The sequence below is a fragment of the Pleurodeles waltl genome, chromosome 3_1, assembly GCF_031143425.1.
Source record: "Pleurodeles waltl isolate 20211129_DDA chromosome 3_1, aPleWal1.hap1.20221129, whole genome shotgun sequence".
Lineage (NCBI taxonomy): Eukaryota > Metazoa > Chordata > Amphibia > Caudata > Salamandridae > Pleurodeles > Pleurodeles waltl.
Genome location: NC_090440.1, coordinates 1,698,824,877 through 1,698,843,337, shown reverse-complemented (window position 1 = coordinate 1,698,843,337; position 18,461 = coordinate 1,698,824,877). Strand labels below are relative to the sequence as shown.

Genomic DNA, 18,461 nt, shown 5'->3' with positions numbered 1-18,461 from the left:
AGGCTTGCTATTGGGGTGACTTCCCTGTGCCACAGGCAGTGGTCTGTGGGTATGTCGACTTTGCGTTTTTCTCCCCACCAGCACACACAGTCTGCAATGGCAGTGTGCATGTGCTTGGTGATGGGTCCCTCAGGGTGGCACAATACATGCTGCAGCCCTTAGGGGACCCTCCCTGGTGACAGAGCCCTTATTACCACTGGTACCTTTGACAGGCAACTTAGCAGTGTGTCAGAGGTGTGCTAATGTTGGAAACAATGGTACAATTTGTGGAAAGAACACTGGTGCTGGGGCCTGGTTAGCAGGATCCCAGCACACACTCAGTCAAGTTAGCATCAATACCAGACAAAAAGGGGGGGGTTAACCGTGCCAAAAGGGGCACATTCCTACACATACTCCAAAGCCTTATATGACTTTGAAGCTAGTTTTAAGGCTATTTGACGATTGAGGAATTGAGCATAGAAGGAGATTCAGACAACTGGATATAGTGGTGTTAGCTTCTGATCCTAACATGGATCAAACAGATAAATAGCCATAGAACTGAGTAAAGCTGATGGGTGCAAGATTAGTATCATGTAGATCCAGACAGATGGCTTTAAGGTTGGTGAGGAGTGTCTTTAATAACTTAACATGTAGATTGAGGGGACTCTAAGCAGTGTAGTGCCTTGAGAGACAGGTTATAGTCTGGCTGAGAAAGTTGTTAATAACCTCAGACCTGGTGGGCTAAGATTCCGATATTACCCAGATAGACTTCCTGAGTGTCCCAGCATTTGAGTGTATTTGTGAATGGGATTGTAAAGATACACAGTGGCTTAAGAAGAAGTCATATAGTGGTCTGTCATCAGATGAGAAAGAGAATCGCAATGATATATCTAGCAGTGAAGAAATACCACAGAATTTGAAGACTGAGGCTCTGAGGAACAGCAACCATGCAGAGGGATATTATAATTAATAATTAGTCCTTGAAAATAATTAATTATAACCAACTATAAACCTGAAATATATGCTCACAATTATATCACACACACACACACACATATATATATATATGTTCGATGGCATGTGTAGCTGTAGATACACATGCTGTGCACATCCCGCCATCTGGTGTTGGGCTCGGAGTGTTACAAGTTGTTTTTCTTCAAAGAAGTATTTTTGAGTCACGAGATCGAGGGACTCCTCCCATTTCGGCTCCATTGCGCATGGGCGTCGACTCCATCTTAGATTGGTTTTTTTCCGCCATCGGGTTCGGACGTGTTCCTTTTCGCTCCGTGTTTCGGGTCGGAAAGTTAGTTAGAATCTCTTAAAAATCGTCGGTATTGTTTGCGTTCGGTATCGGGTTAGTTACAACAGATCGACACCGACGTTTGAAGAGCTCCGGTGGCCCTTTGGGGTTTTTTCGATCCCCGTCGGGGCCTGCTCGGCCCGGCCACGTGTCTCTTCAAGGCTGATGGAACGGACCCCATTCTGCTTCTGCCCAAAATGTCATAACAAGTATCCGTATACAGATCAGCATCTGGTCTGTAACTTGTGTCTGTCTCCAGAGCACAAGGAGGATACCTGTGAAGCCTGCCGAGCATTTCGGTCGAGGAAGACATTAAGAGACCGAAGAGCGAGAAGACTGCAGATGGCGTCGGCGCTGACAGGACAAGGGCGTTTCGAGGAGGAAGAAGAAACCTTCTCCATCCAGGAATCTGACTCGGACGAGCTCGATCCAGAAGAAACGCCAAAAACCGTGAGTAAGACGTTGAAACATAAAACTCACGAGAAGACAACAAAAGCCCAGGGGACGCCACCGCCAACAGGCCATGGCTTAACCCGAAAAATAGGTGACCGATCATCGGCACCGAAAAAGGGCATGCATGTGGTTAAGTCATCCGTCTCCGGTCGAGATACTGCCACACAGCAATCTCGGGCCCGAGACAGCGGCTCCGAGCAGATTCGGCACCGAGACAGTGGCACCGAAATGGTTCGGCACCAAGACACCACAACACCGAAAATAAAGAAGGTTTCATCGGAGCCCAAAAAGGCGACCAAAAAGATTTTGATTCCGGAACATCCAGCCTCTGAACCGAAAACAGGTTCCTACACAGAGGAACAGGGATTGTCCTCCCAAATGCAAGGACATAAGTTCGGAGAGGAACTTGAATCAGTTGAGCCAGACTACACTCAAAGAAGGCTCCACATTCAAAAAGACACAGGGAAGATAAGCACTCTTCCCCCAATTAGGATGAAAAGAAGACTTGCCTTTCAAGAAAAGGACAAGCAGCCACAGGCAAAGGTGACAAGACAAACAACTCCACCACCATCAATGCACACATCACCGGTAGCCACTCCACCACTGATGCAATCCCCGACTCATACTGCAATGAGTCAAGATGATCCCGACGCATGGGACCTTTATGATGCTCCTGTATCAGATAACAGCCCAGACTGTTACCCTGCAAGGCCGTCGCCACCTGAAGACAGTACATCCTACACGCAGGTAGTCTCAAGGGCAGCTGCTTTTCATAACGTCACCTTGCAATCAGAACCAATTGAGGATGACTTTTTGTTTAATACACTATCCTCCACTCATAGCCAATACCAAAGCTTACCTATGCTCCCGGGAATGCTAAAACATTCCAAACAAATATTTCAGGATCCTGTAAAAGGCAGAGCCATAACTCCAAGCGTGGAAAAGAAGTACAAGCCACCGCCAACAGACCCTGTTTATATTACGCAGCAATTAACACCAGACTCTGTGGTTGTCGGGGAAGCTCGCAAGAGAGCAAACTCTCATACCTCGGGAGACGCACCACCTCCAGACAAGGAGAGTCGCAAATTCAATGCTGCTGGTAAAAGGGTTGCAGCACAAGCAGCAAACCAATGGCGTATTGCCAACTCACAAGCACTTTTGGCAAGATACGATAGAGCTCATTGGGACGAAATGCAGCATTTCATAGAACACTTACCCAAAGAGTTCCAGAAAAGGGCACAACAAGTGGTAGAAGAAGGACAAAGTATCTCCAATAATCAGATAAGGTCAGCAATGGATGCAGCAGATACGGCTGCAAGGACAGTAAATACTGCAATAACGATAAGGAGACACGCATGGTTGCGTACGTCAGGATTCAAGCCGGAAATACAACAAGCCGTGCTGAATATGCCCTTTAATGAACAGCAGTTGTTTGGGCCGGAAGTCGACACTGCTATTGAGAAACTCAAAAAAGATACTGATACGGCAAAAGCCATGGGCGCTCTCTACTCCCCACAGAGCAGAGGCACATTTCACAAAACACCATTTAGGGGAGGGTTTCGAGGTCAACCTACAGAGGCCACAACCTCACAAGCAAGGCCCACTTATCAAAGCCAATATCAGCGGGGAAGTTTTCAGGGCAATATAGAGGGGGACAATTCCAAAAGAATAGAGGGAAGTTCCAAAGCCCCAAAACCCCTCAAAACAAGCAGTGACTTCCAAGTCACACATCCCCAACACATAACACCTGTGGGGGGGAGACTAAGCCAATTTTACAAACATTGGGAGGAGATAACAACAGACACTTGGGTACTGGCAATTATCCAGCATGGTTATTGCATAGAATTTCTCAAATTCCCGCCAAACGTCCCACCGAAAACACACAATATGTCAAAACAACATATAGATCTTCTAGGACTAGAAGTTCAGGCTTTGCTACAGAAAGAAGCAATAGAATTAGTACCAAACCAACAGAAAGGAACAGGAGTTTACTCTCTGTACTTTCTCATACCCAAAAAAGACAAGAGTCTGAGACCTATATTAGATCTCAGAACATTAAATACCTACATCAAATCAGATCACTTTCACATGGTGACATTACAGGACGTAATCCCGCTGCTCAAACAACAAGACTACATGACAGCACTAGACCTAAAGGATGCGTATTTCCATATACCGATACATCCTTCACACAGAAAGTACTTAAGGTTTGTATTCCAAGGGGTACATTACCAATTCAAGGTGTTGCCATTTGGAATAACAACTGCGCCAAGAGTTTTTACAAAATGCCTGGCAGTCGTAGCTGCACATATCAGAGGGCAGCAAATACATGTGTTCCCGTACCTAGACGATTGGTTAATCAAAACCAACACGCTAGAACGGTGTTCACAACACACAAAGTATGTCATAGAAACCCTCCACAAACTAGGTTTCTCAATCAACTACACAAAGTCACACCTTCTGCCGTGTCAAACACAGCAATACTTAGGGGCGACAATCAACACAGCAAAAGGGATTGCCACTCCAAGTCCACAAAGGGTTCAGACATTTCACAATGTAATACAGGCCATGTATCCAAAACAAAAAATACAAGTCAAAATGGTGATGAAACTTCTAGGCATGATGTCCTCATGCATAGCCATTGTCCCAAACGCAAGGTTGCACATGCAGCCCTTACAACAGTGCCTAGCATCACAATGGTCACAGGCACAGGGTCAACTTCTAGATCTGGTGTTGGTAGACCGCCAAACATACACCTCGCTTCAATGGTGGAGCAGTATAAATTTAAACCAAGGGCGGCCTTTCCAAACCCAGTGCCACAATATGTAATAACAACAGATGCCTCCATGATAGGGTGGGGAGCACACCTCAATCAACACAGCATCCAAGGACCATGGGACAGTCAGCAAATACAGTTTCACATAAATCACTTAGAACTATTGGCAGTATTTCTAGCGCTGAAAGCATTTCAATCCATAATAAGACACAAACACATTCTTGTCGAAACAGACCACATGACAACGATGTATTACCTAAACAAACAGGGAGGGACACACTCAACACAGTTGTGTCTCCTGGCACAGAGAATATGGCATTGGACGATTCACAACCACATTCGCCTAATAGCACAATTTATTCCAGGAATTCAGAATCAGTTAGCAGACAATCTCTCTCGGGATCACCAACAGATCCACGAATGGGAGATTCACCCCCAAATACTGAACACTTACTTCCAGAGTTGGGGAACACCACAAATAGATCTATTTGCAACAAAGGAAAACGCAAAATGCCGAAACTTCGCATCCAGGTACCCACAAGATCAGTCTCAGGGCAATGCGTTATGGATGAGTTGGTCAGGGATATTTGCTTACGCTTTTCCCCCTCTCCCACTCCTTCCATATCTGGTAAACAAGTTGAGTCAAAACAAACTCAGACTCATACTAATAGCGCCAACATGGGCAAGAAAACCTTGGTACACAACAATACTAGACCTCTCAGTAGTGCCTCATGTCAAACTACCAAACAGACCAGATCTGTTAACGCAACACAAACAACAGATCAGGCACCCAAATCCAGCATCGCTGAATCTAGCAATTTGGCTCCTGAAGTCCTAGAGTTCGGACACTTAGACCTTACACAGGAATGTATGGAGGTCATAAAACAAGCTAGGAAACCTACCACTAGACATTGCTATGCAAATAAGTGGAAAAGATTTGTTTATTACTGCTATAATAATCAAATTCAACCCTTACACGCATCTGCCAAAGATATCGTAAAATACTTACTGCATTTGCAAAAGTCAAAGCTAGCTTTTTCTTCCATTAAGATACATCTTACCGCAATTTCAGCTTACCTGCAAATTACGCACTCAACTTCACTATTTAGGATACCAGTCATAAAAGTGTTTATGGAAGGCCTAAAGAGAATTATACCACCAAGAACACCACCAGTTCCTTCATGGAACCTCAACATTGTCTTAACACGACTCATGGGTCCACCTTTTGAGCCCATGCACTCTTGTGAAATGCAATACTTAACATGGAAAGTTGCATTTTTAATTGCCATCACATCTTTAAGAAGAGTAAGTGAGATTCAAGCATTTACCATACAAGAACCATTTATTCAAATACACAAGCATAAAGTAGTTCTACGGACAAATCCTAAATTTTTACCAAAAGTCATATCACCGTTCCACTTGAATCAAACAGTAGAATTACCAGTGTTCTTCCCACAGCCAGATTCTGTAGCTGAAAGAGCACTACATACATTAGACATCAAAAGAGCGTTAATGTACTACATTGACAGAACAAAACTAATTCGAAAAACAAAACAATTATTTATTGCTTTCCAAAAACCTCATACAGGAAGTCCAATTTCTAAACAAGGCATTGCTAGATGGATAGTTAAATGCATTCAAACCTGTTATCTTAAAGCAAAAAGAGAACTGCCTATTACACCAAAGGCACACTCAACCAGAAAGAAAGGTGCTACCATGGCCTTTCTAGGAAATATTCCAATGACCGAAATATGTAAGGCAGCTACATGGTCTACGCCTCATACATTTACCAAACACTACTGTGTAGATGTGTTAACAGCACAACAAGCCACAGTATGTCAAGCAGTACTACGAACATTGTTTCAAACAACTTCAACTCATACAGGCTGAACCACCGCTTTTGGGGAGATAACTGCTTACTAGTCTATGCACAGTATGTGTATCTGCAGCTACACATGCCACCGAACGGAAAATGTCATTTACCCAGTGTACATCTGTTCGTGGCATTAGTCGCTGCAGATTCACATGCGCCCACCCGCCTCCCCGGGAGCCTGTAGCCGTTTAGAAGTAGATCTTGAACATTTGTACATTTGTAAATATATTACATTAAATCTTCATTTTGTACATACGTATTTATTCCATTGCATGGGCACTATTATTAGCATACACAACTCCTACCTCACCCTCTGCGGGGAAAACAATCTAAGATGGAGTCGACGCCCATGCGCAATGGAACCGAAGTGGGAGGAGTCCCTCGGTCTCGTGACTCGGAAAGACTTCTTCGAAGAAAAACAACTTGTAACACTCCGACCCAACACCAGACGGCGGACTATGCACAGCATGTGAATCTGCAGCGACTAATGCCACGAACAGATGTACACTGGGTAAGTGACATTTTCCTTATTCTTACATTAGGGCAGTTTTCTCACAACACCAGCTGTTTTATTATAAAATATCCCTCTGCCCCCTATTCATAAGAGGGAGAGTTTAAGCCAGAAGAATTACCACTGCATGCTGTTGCTGTCTGCTGAAACTTGACATCTTTCCTGCCTACATGGGAAAGGACTCTCAGTAGAACAACAGCCCTCTTTGCTAGTACCATATTCAAGTATGGGGGATAGTGTCTTCCTGGGGATCCTGAAGGGCAGATTATGGCTAACACTACTGTGCTCTAGTAGTACCTTAATAGTGTAGGTAGGAATTCCAGTTCTCAGCATTCTGACACTATGGAGGGACTAAATTTTTACCAAAAGTCATATCACCGTTCCACTTGAATCAAACAGTAGAATTACCAGTGTTCTTCCCACAGCCAGATTCTGTAGCTGAAAGAGCACTACATACATTAGACATCAAAAGAGCGTTAATGTACTACATTGACAGAACAAAACTAATTCGAAAAACAAAACAATTATTTATTGCTTTCCAAAAACCTCATACAGGAAGTCCAATTTCTAAACAAGGCATTGCTAGATGGATAGTTAAATGCATTCAAACCTGTTATCTTAAAGCAAAAAGAGAACTGCCTATTACACCAAAGGCACACTCAACTAGAAAGAAAGGTGCTACCATGGCCTTTCTAGGAAATATTCCAATGACCGAAATATGTAAGGCAGCTACATGGTCTACGCCTCATACATTTACCAAACACTACTGTGTAGATGTGTTAACAGCACAACAAGCCACAGTATGTCAAGCAGTACTACGAACATTGTTTCAAACAACTTCAACTCATACAGGCTGAACCACCGCTTTTGGGGAGATAACTGCTTACTAGTCTATGCACAGCATGTGTATCTGCAGCTACACATGCCACCGAACGGAAAATGTCATTTACCCAGTGTACATCTGTTCGTGGCATTAGTCGCTGCAGATTCACATGCGCCCACCCGCCTCCCCGGGAGCCTGTAGCCGTTTGGAAGTAATCTTCAACATTTGTACATTTGTAAATATATTACTTTAACATTCATTTTGTACATACTTAGTCATTCCATTGCATGGGCACTATTACTAACATACACAACTCCAACCTCACCCTCTGCGGGGAAAACAATCTAACATGGAGTCGACGCCCATGCGCAATGGAACCAAAGTAGGAGGAGTCCCTCGGTCTCGTGACTCGAAAAGACTTCTTCGAAGAAAAACAACTTGTAACACTCCGACCCAACACCAGACGGCGGACTATGCACAGCATGTGAATCTGCAGCGACTAATGCCACGAACAGATGTACACTGGGTAAGTGACATTTTCCTTTGCCTGCCCACATACGTTACTTGCGATTCATGGTAGGACACGAGCACTTTCAGCTCGCTGTGCTCCCCTTTGGCCTTACCAACCCTTCGGGTGTTCACCAAAGTGATGGTGGTGGTTGCAGCTCATCTGTCGAGATCAGGAGTTTCAGTCATCCCCTATCTCAGCGACTGGCTGTTGAAGGCCGTCTAGCCCCAGGCTGTCATCTCCCACCTCCAGACTACAGTGGACCTCCTGCATTCGCTGGAGTTCACTATAAACGTGCCAAAGTCACACTGGACTCCCTCTCAGATGATCCCTTTCATTGGAGCTTTTTCTGGACACAGTGCAGTTTCTGGCTTACCCTCCTGAACAGAGAGTCCAGGGTATTCAGACTATGATACCGCTGTTTCAGCCTCTATCCTGGATTTTGGTGAGAATGACTCTGAGGCTGCTGGCCTCATGGCCTCCTGTATCCAGCTGGGGATACATGCCAGATGGCATATGTAGGTTCTGCAGTGGCACCTGAAGTTCCAGTGGGCGTAGTCAAAGGTCCCTCGCCCTTTCCCAAACCAGATCTGACAATAGTGACAGATGCGTCACTCCTGGGATGGGGCGGCCATCTGGGAGAGGTGGAGATTCGAGGCATCTGGTCTCCGGCAGAATACGGAGTCCACATCAACCTGTTGGAGCCCAGTATGATCCTGCTAGCATTAAAACCATTTCTTCCCTCTATCAAGGGCAAGATGGTGCAGGTGTTCACAGACAACAGCACCGCCATGTAGTGCTGCAACAAGCAGGCGCGGGTGGGGTCGTAGGCCATTTGTCAAGAGGCTGTGCGCCTCTGGACATGGCTGGAGCAGCAGGGCATAACCCTGCTGGTTCAGGATCTGGCGGGATCTCTTAACACTGGAGTGGACGAACTCAGCAGAAAACGCCTAGCAGATCACGAATCCAGAGGTGGCACAAGGTCTCTTTCGGCAGTGGGGAGAGCCTTGGTTAGATCTGTTCACCTCTGCACAGAACGTGCAACGTCAGCAGTTTTGCATGTTGGAGTTTCCAAGGCGGCAATCGAGGTAAAAAAATACCTGGCCCAAGAAATCCTTGTAGCTCCGGTCTGGGCATGGAAAGTCTGGTATCCCAAGTTGCTGAGCATGTCCATCAATCCTCTGATCAGATGGCCCCTTCGGCCCCTTTGGGAGGATCTTCTGTCGCTCCAGCAGGGGAGGGTTCTGCTCCCGAACCTGTCCACTCTCCACCTTCTTCCGTGGAGATTGAGCTGCGACAGTCGACAACTTTTAAACTTCCTCCCGAAGTCTGTAACGTAATCTTGGCAGCAAGGCGTCCCTCCACCAAAACTGTACACGCCTGTTGTTGGAAGAAATTTGTGTCATGGTGCACAGACAAGTCTATTGACCCCCTTTCTCTGAGGTCCTGTTGTTTATCCTTTCTCTAGCCCAGCAGGGCTCTGATATGGGCACTCATAAAGGTTATTTGCCTACTAGTTCTGCTTTTTTTTAGGTTGCCTGATCAACCTTCTTTGTTTAATTGAAATAAAATGAACTGCACATTTTATATAGTGCGAGTTATCACCTGTGAGGTTCTTAAGGTGCTGTCTGTGGGCATGGGAAGATTAAGTGATTTGCCCAGAATCACAGGACATTGCGCTGACGCCGAGTATCGAACCCGGATCTCCAGCTCCAGAGGCAGTGTCTCTGACCGCTGCGCTACATCCTCTCCCCTATTTGTACATAGGCTCGTCATAAGTCTTACCCATCTTTCCTCTTTTGCCATTCATTATGCCCCAATGGGATCTGATTTTGGTTTTGGCATCTCTGATGTGCACTCCTTTCGAGCCTCTCCACATTTGTCCTCTCAGGCTTCTCACAGCCTTCCTTGTGGCCATTACATCTGCCCACAGGGTGAGTGAGCCACAGTCATCGTCATTTAAGCTGCCCTACCTTTACATTTATCCTGCCAAAAGTGGTGCTTCGCACTAGGGCCTTCTTTCTTCCAAAAGTTGTTACGCTCTTTCATGTAGGCCAATTCATCACCTTGCCGACTTTTTATGCACCCCTACATCTTTCTAAGGAAAAGGAGAGACTCCACCGCCTGGACCCAAAAAGAGCATTGTAATTTGATCGTACAAAAGAGTTTTGGGTGGATGACCAACTCTTTGTAGGCTATGTGGGTACAAAGAAAGGTCAGGCAGTGCAGAAGCAGACCATCTCCAGCTGGGTTGTACTCTGCATTAAGATTTGCTGTGAACTGGCCAAAAAGAAACACCCTGGGGTTTTGCGTGTTCATTGTACCCAAGCTAAAGCTGCGACCACTGCGTTAGCAAGCGTAGTTTCAGTCCTTGACATTCATCATACGGCAACATGGGCATCTCTGCACATGTTTACCAAACACTACTACCTGGACAGTCGGGTCTTTAGGGACAAGCACTTTGCCCTTTCGGTCCTGCAGAACTTTCTATTATGAACTTGGGTTGCAGACCCACCTCCGGGGATGGTATTGTTTGGGTGTCTTTTCCAAGGTAAGGAATCTGCAACTAGAAGTCTGTGTCAGATAGAGAAGTTCCTAAACTTCGGTAACACCTTATCTGGTAGAGACAATATCTAGTTGCAGATTCCTTACCGGCCCACCCATCCTCCTATCATGAAAAGAAACTGACATCAGCACGCCATGGCGGTGCCTATATAGGAACCACAACATCATCAGGTGCATACGACGCCAATGACGGGCATGGAGCCGATCAGCACCACCTAACGGTGCACAGGGGTACTGCTTCATAGTGTTGATGGTAATGTGGTATGGAATCTCATATGTAAGACCTTTGACAACATTTGTAATTGCATCAGTAAAATCAAGGGTTGGCGTACAGAGCATTGCATTTGTTGTGCAAGTTATGGTTTGCATGGCTTTTACTCAAGTTGCAGGGCTAATGACAATGGGCACACCTTAACTTTAACTGTATTTTTTAAAGTGAAATAAATATATATATCTGTGTATATACACACACACAATCACACACACCCAGTCACCAGACTTTAGGACTGTTCTCCGTGATTGACTTACCATGTGACGTAAGGCTGATCCTTTCTGTTGTGTCCCTACTTTCTTTTTCTGTATTTTTTCAACCTGTTTATGAATTCTTTACACACATTATCCACTGTTCTAGTACTAATTTTCCTAATTTGCTAATCCCCATGGGATATTTGTTGCAGAATCTGCTACTAGAAGAAAAAACAGACTTCAGCACAGCTGAAGATGATGCCGGGAAGGAGAAGCTGAGAGCCCTCACTGCAGCAGCACAGAGGAGGTAAGGGGTTGTGGTGTGCACAGTCAGTGTTTTAAATTCTGTGCTAGTGGGTGGAAACTGCCATAGATGCATCCATTTAGCGGAAGAGAATTCCGTCCATGAAGATTTACACTACCTTCATGAGGCATTCCTTAAATACTTGTCATGTAACGGTCAGTGAATTTAACAAAACCATAAACCTCATTAGACATAGTCTAGACAGTGGACAAGACCACGGAATGTGAAGGCTGCTGAGAACAGCTAAGTAGATTGTCTTCCCTTTTCTGTGTTCAAATTACTTGGAATGCTATATAGTCTAGATTTGCCCATACTCATTCATGTCTGTTTCTGCTCAGTGCTTGTCCAAGCTCACAGGACCTTTTAGAACATCTTCCTCTGAGACCATAATCTGTTCGTGCCTCGAAGGAACAGACTTCACGTATGGGTGTAAACCCTTCAGAGAAGACTAATGTACGTAGGTTCGCTGATCAGTTCATGGCTGCCAACAACTGCGTCAATGATATGTCCGTCCATGATAATCCTGTCAACATTTACCACAATGTCAGCCATGCACAGTACTATCCTGGTGTTGATCCCTCTCCAGCTACAGTGTTGACCATCTGCATCACACTCTAGCCTCAACCACAGATTCTCATGGAAAACTCATCCAGTCGAGAACAGCTAGGATGGAGCCAGCCATGCTTGGGAGGGATAACCGTTCTTACCTATTCTAATGACGATCTTGGAAACCCAGTGTAGGAAACTGCCATCTTTCTAGCATAGTTGCCCCCACTTTTTGCCTGATGTCAGTGTTTTTAGACTGTAGTTCACTAGGATCCTAATAACCAGGACCCTAGTGACTGTGCTCTCTCTCTTCTAAATTTGGTTGCTGGTAAAACTTCTACACCCACAGTTGGCATACTGGTGCACTTATGTAAGTCCCTAGTATATGGTACCTAGGTCATTGGTACACAAGGGGTCCCTATGGGCTGCAGCATGTATTGTCCCACCCATGGGAGCCCGTGCAAACTGTGTCTGTAGGCCTTCCATTGCAGTCTGTGTGAAATGGTACATGCACCCTTTCACCACCAAACCTGGTCACTGCACTTAGACATTGTACGTCACCCCCCTGGTAGGCCCTTCAGCTCAAGGGCAGGGTGTGTGTCTCTAAGTGTGAGTATACCCCTGCATGAGCAGGCGCCCCTACAGACCTGAGGTTCATTACTGGGCTCTGTAAGTGCGTGGAAGCAATCTTAAGTTATGTAGTGGACACTGGTCAACACAAGTGGTCCAACTACATAATGGCTTCTCTGAACCTCGGCATGTTGGGTATCAAATATGTTGGAATCATGCAACTACACTGATTACAGTGTTAGTTGCATGGTACTGTGCATTCTGGGTGTTCCTTCGAGGATCCCCCAGTTCTGCCTGTGCAGCCTTACGGGACCCAGTTGCCAGCCCACGGTGCTGTTGACCCCAGCCACGTTTCTACTCTCCTGCTGGTGAGCCAGGCTCAGGCCAGAGAGGCAGAACAACAGATTTCCTGCAAGGGAGAGGTGTGACCACCTACCCCTGTGTATTAGGTGTGTAAGGGCTGGGCTGAGGTGGCCTCTGAGTGCCACCAAACTGCTTTGAAGGGCACATTTGGTGCCCTCCTTGCATAATCCGGTTTGCACCAGTTCAGGAACCCCTGGTTCCCGCTTTGGCGCGCAGACTACACACCCAATCCACTCCCCCAATCCAGCTCCTCCCATAGGGAGGTGCACAGAGCTCTGCAGGGTGGCCACTTGATTCTGCCATCTTAGAAATAAGATGTGCAGAGGTCCCTGGAAGCATCTGACTGGTTAGGCCAGGTAGATGACATCCCTGACCCCCTCTGATAGGTGGGTAAGTACAGAGAGTGACCAACTTCCTTTTAGGGTTACTTAAGGGCTCTTCTGTTTCCGGACATATTTTTCCGGGTTGCACATAGGCAGAGGTGCGAAGCGTGGAGGGGTAAGGTGGGCAGGATGCAAGCCACTCTCCTTAAGAATGAGGCTTCTAGGAATCCAATTGCTGGGATGAGATATGCTTGTGGAACACAGGTGTACAGTCACCAAGCCATCGCAGAAGTGTTTGTGGAACACTTCAGGGTGGTATATGCAACCCTGACATCAGGCCTTAGGGGGGATGTGGTGGAGTATCTCTCTGCTCTCCCACTGTCCCGCCTTACGGAGGAGAACTGTAGGGGCCTTAGATGCCCCTATAGATAAGGCTGAGGTTATGGTGGCAGTTAAAGCCCTGAACACTGGCCAGGACCAGGAGGAGACGACTGCTGGTCAAGCTATTCAAGTCCAGGGTAGGGGAATTTGCGGACTGATTTTAGCTGTTTATAGTGAAGCTGTTGTCCGAGGCGAGTTACCAGAGTCAATGAGAGAAGCGCTTATAATGATGCTGCCCAAGCCTGATAAGGATGTAATGGAGGTGGAATCACATTGCCCACTCTCAATGTTGAACGTTGATGTGAAGATCCTCATTTACGGTCCTAGTGGCCAGGCTGTTAGACCAGCTGCCGTCACTGGTGCAGGAGGACCGGTGCTGCTTTATCCCCAATCGAAACGCATTATTCAGTTTACGTTGTCTCTTGTTGGTCTTAAATGCTCCACTACTGGCTGTGGCTCCATTGAACGTAGAGGAGGCATTTGATTAAGGGGCTTGGGAGAATCTGTGGCAGGTGCTGAGGACCATTGGGTTCGAAGAATCCTATCTCCTGTGGGGGCATTTTTTGTATAACAGCCCATTAGCGAGCTTGCACATTAGAGGAACGGTGTCAGAGTAATTCTTATTATATAGGGGGGGCTAAGCAGAGCTGGCCACTCTCGCTATTGCTTTTTGCTCTGGCAGCAAAACCCCTAGCTTGTAGGTTAAGATCTGTATTGCATGGCTGTGGAGTGACAGTGGGTTCCACCACGCATGTGGTTTCTCTTTACACGGAGGACGCACTGGTGAATTTGCGTCAGCTGGGTGAGATCCCGAGGGTGGATCTCCAGTGGGTGACTAAAAACGTTTGGTACCTCAGCATCTAAGTGACGAGGGATCTTGAGTCGTCCCACCAAATAAATATGGGAGGGTGTTGGTGGGTCCCCAAGGATCGAATCACTCTCCTTGAGTAAGATAGCCTTGGTCAAGATAATCGTATTGCCACGCTGTTCATGTTTTTTCCAGGGCACGTTGTACCCAAACAGACATTTAGAAGCTGGACAGACTTATAGTAGAATCACTGTGACCCACGGGAACGAAATGGGTGCGGCTTGCTACACTCTGGCAGACCCGGAGCCGAGGAGAGATGGGTGTGTTGTGTATGGAACTTTATGGTTCGATGGCATATGTTGCTGCAGATACACATGTTTGGCACAGTCCGCTGCCTGGTGTTGGGCTCGGAGTATTACAAGTTGTTTTTCTTCGAAGAAGTCTTTTTGGTCACGGGACCGAAGGACTCCTCCCTCCTCGGCTCCATTGCGCATGGGCGTCGACTCCATCTTAGATTGTTTTTTTCCGCTGTCGGGTTCGGACGTATTCCTTTTCGCTCCGTGTTTCGGTTCGGAAAGTTAGTCAGAATCTCGTAAGAAAGCGTCGGTATTGTTCCGTTCGGTATCGGGATAGTTAGGTACATCGACACCGATCATCGGAAGACTTTGGGGTAGTTTCGATCCCCCATCGGGGCCTGGTCGGCCCGACTGCGTGCGACATCGAAGCCGATGGAACGGACCCCGTTTCGTTTCTGCCCAAAATGTCACAGTAAGTATCCTTATACAGATCAGCACTTGGTCTGTAACTTGTGCTTGTCCCCCGAGCACAAGGAGGATACCTGTGAAGCCTGTCGAGCCTTCCGGTCCAGAAAAACACTCCGGGACCGAAGAGCCAGGCGTCAACAAATGGCGTCCACGTCGACAAAACAACGTTTCGACGAGGAAGAGGAAACATTCTCGGTTCCGGAATCAGAATCCGGAGACTCCGACGTCGAACAACAGCAACAAACTGTGAGTAAGACGTCGAAAAGTAAATCCATCGACAAACCGAAAGCCCAGGGGACGCCACTGCCAACAGGCCATGGCTCGACCCATAAAACAGGCGACCCGTCGAAGGCGCCGAAAAAGGGCACGCCCATAGCGAAGACACCCGACTCCGGTCGAGGGACCGCCATGGAGCAACCTCGGAGCCGAGAAAGCGGCTCCGAGAGACAAAAACAAGATACCGGCACCGAAAAACATCGGCACCGAGAATCCATGCCGAAAGGAACAAAAATTCTGTCGGTGCCGAAACCGAAAAAAGATTCTCTCTCGGCGCCGAAAAATACCACACCTTCATCCTACTCAGAGGAAGTGGCCAAATGCACAGATTTGGACAAGAGATCCAAAGTGTAGAATCGGACTACACACAAAAGAGACTGTACATCCAGCACGACACAGGGAAGATATCAACCCTTCCCCCAATCATGAGGAAAAGAAGGATCGGACTTCCAAAGGATGACGCACAACCACAAGCCAAAGTGGTTAAAACAGTCACGCCTCCGCCCTCTCCACCACAGGCATCGCCGGCACAAACACCGCCACAAATGCACTCACCAGCGCAAACTAACATAAGTCATGACGATCAGGATCAAGACGCTTGGGACCTGTATGACACCCCAGTGCCGGACAATGATCCCGAGTCATACCCCACAAAGCCGTCACCGCCAGAGGACAGTACCTCATACTCGCAACTGGTGGCTAGGGCAGCAGAATTCCACAATGTCCAACTGCATTCCGATCCTATAGAGGATGATTTTTTATTTAACACCCTCTCGGCTACACACAGCCAATATCAATGTCTCCCAATGCTACCAGGGATGTTACGGCACGCAAAACAAATTTTTGAAGAGCCCGTAAAATCAAGAGCCATCACCCCAAGGGTTGATAAGAAATACAAACCACCACCCACAGACCCAGTGTTTATTACTTCGCAGTTACCACCTGACTCCGTGGTAGTAGGGGCAGCTCGCAAGAGAGCAAATTCACATACATCTGGCGACGCCCCACCTCCGGACAAAGAAAGCCGAAAATTTGATGCGGCAGGGAAAAGAGTAGCATCACAGGCAGCCAACCAGTGGCGCATCGCAAATTCACAAGCGCTGCTGGCCAGATATGACCGCGCACACTGGGACGAGATGCAACTTCTCGTAGACCATCTTCCCCAGGAATACCAAAAAAGGGCGCAGCAAATAGTGGAAGAGGGACAAACGATCTCAAACAATCAAATCCGCTCTTCACTAGACGCAGCCGATACTGCAGCAAGAACAGTCAACACTGCTGTCACCATAAGGAGACACGCTTGGCTACGCACTTCAGGCTTCAAACCTGAAATCCAGCAGGCTGTCCTTAATATGCCCTTCAACGAGAAACAACTTTTTGGCTCTGAAGTGGATACAGCCATTGAAAAACTTAAAAAGGACACAGACACGGCCAAGGCCATGGGCGCACTCTACTCCCCGCAGAGCAGAGGCTCTTTCAGAAAAACTCCATTTAGAGGGGGGTTTCGTGGCCAACCCACAGACACCACCAGCCAACAAACAAGAACCACACCATATCAGGGTTCCTTCCAAAGGGGAGGTTTCAGGGGATATCGGGGAGGTCAATTCCCAAGGAGTAGGGGAAGATTCCAGACTCCAAAAACACCTCCACCTAAACAGTGACTTTCAAGTCACGCAACCCCTTCACTCAACACCAGTGGGGGGAAGACTAAGCCAATTCTACCAAACTTGGCAACAGATTACAACAGACAATTGGGTATTAGCAATAATCCAACATGGCTATTGCATAGAATTCCACAACTTCCCACCAAACATCCCCCCCAAAACACGCAAAATGTCACCACAACATTTAGAACTTTTAGGACTAGAAGTTCAAGCACTACTGCAAAAGGATGCAATAGAGTTAGTACCAGTACAACAAAAAAACACAGGAGTTTACTCCCTGTACTTTCTAATTCCAAAAAAAGACAAAACATTAAGACCAATATTAGATCTCAGGACACTAAATACCTACATCATATCGGACCATTTTCACATGGTCACACTACAAGACATCATTCCACTGCTCAAACAGCAAGATTACATGACCACATTAGACCTAAAGGATGCGTACTTTCATATACCAATACACCCTTCTCACAGAAAGTACCTACGGTTCGTATTCAAAGGAATACATTACCAATTCAAGGTGTTGCCATTCGGAATAACAACTGCACCAAGAGTGTTCACAAAATGTCTAGCAGTAGTAGCAGCACACATCAGGAGACAACAGATACATGTGTTCCCTTACCTAGACGATTGGCTAATCAAGACCAACACAGTAAAAAAATGCGCAAACAACACCACATTTGTCATACAAACCCTTCACAAACTGGGGTTTTCCATCAACTATACAAAATCACACCTAGAACCGTGTCAAACACAACAATATCTAGGAGCAACCATCAACACATCAAAAGGAATTGCCACTCCAAGTCCACAAAGAGTGCAGGCATTCCACAAGGTAATAAGTGCTATGTTTCCAAACCAAAAGATACAAGCAATACATGTGCTAAAACTTCTAGGCATGATGTCATCATGCATAGCCATTGTCCCAAACGCAAGACTACACATGCGACCCTTACAACAGTGTCTAGCATCACAATGGTCACAGGCACAGGGTCAACTTCAAAATCTGGTGTTGGTAGACCGCCAAACATACCTCTCGCTTCTATGGTGGAACAGCAAAAATTTAAACAAAGGGCGGACATTTCAGGACCCAGTGCCTCAATACGTTATAACAACAGATGCTTCCATGACAGGGTGGGGAGCACACCTCAATCACCACAGCATTCAAGGACAATGGGATATACACGAAACAAAATTTCATATCAA

General features: G+C 46.5%; 1 protein-coding gene across 2 annotated transcripts in view; it reads left to right on the top strand.

Moving 5' to 3' along the window:
- Nucleotides 1-18,461, top strand: part of USP40 (ubiquitin specific peptidase 40) — a 570,914-nt gene that overhangs the window by 528,436 nt on the left and 24,017 nt on the right. For both annotated transcript variants that reach the window (XM_069225530.1, XM_069225531.1), the window contains one exon: nucleotides 11,466-11,560. In XM_069225530.1, coding sequence (XP_069081631.1) covers nucleotides 11,466-11,560 — 95 coding nt within the window. The remainder of the gene's footprint in view (nucleotides 1-11,465; nucleotides 11,561-18,461) is intronic.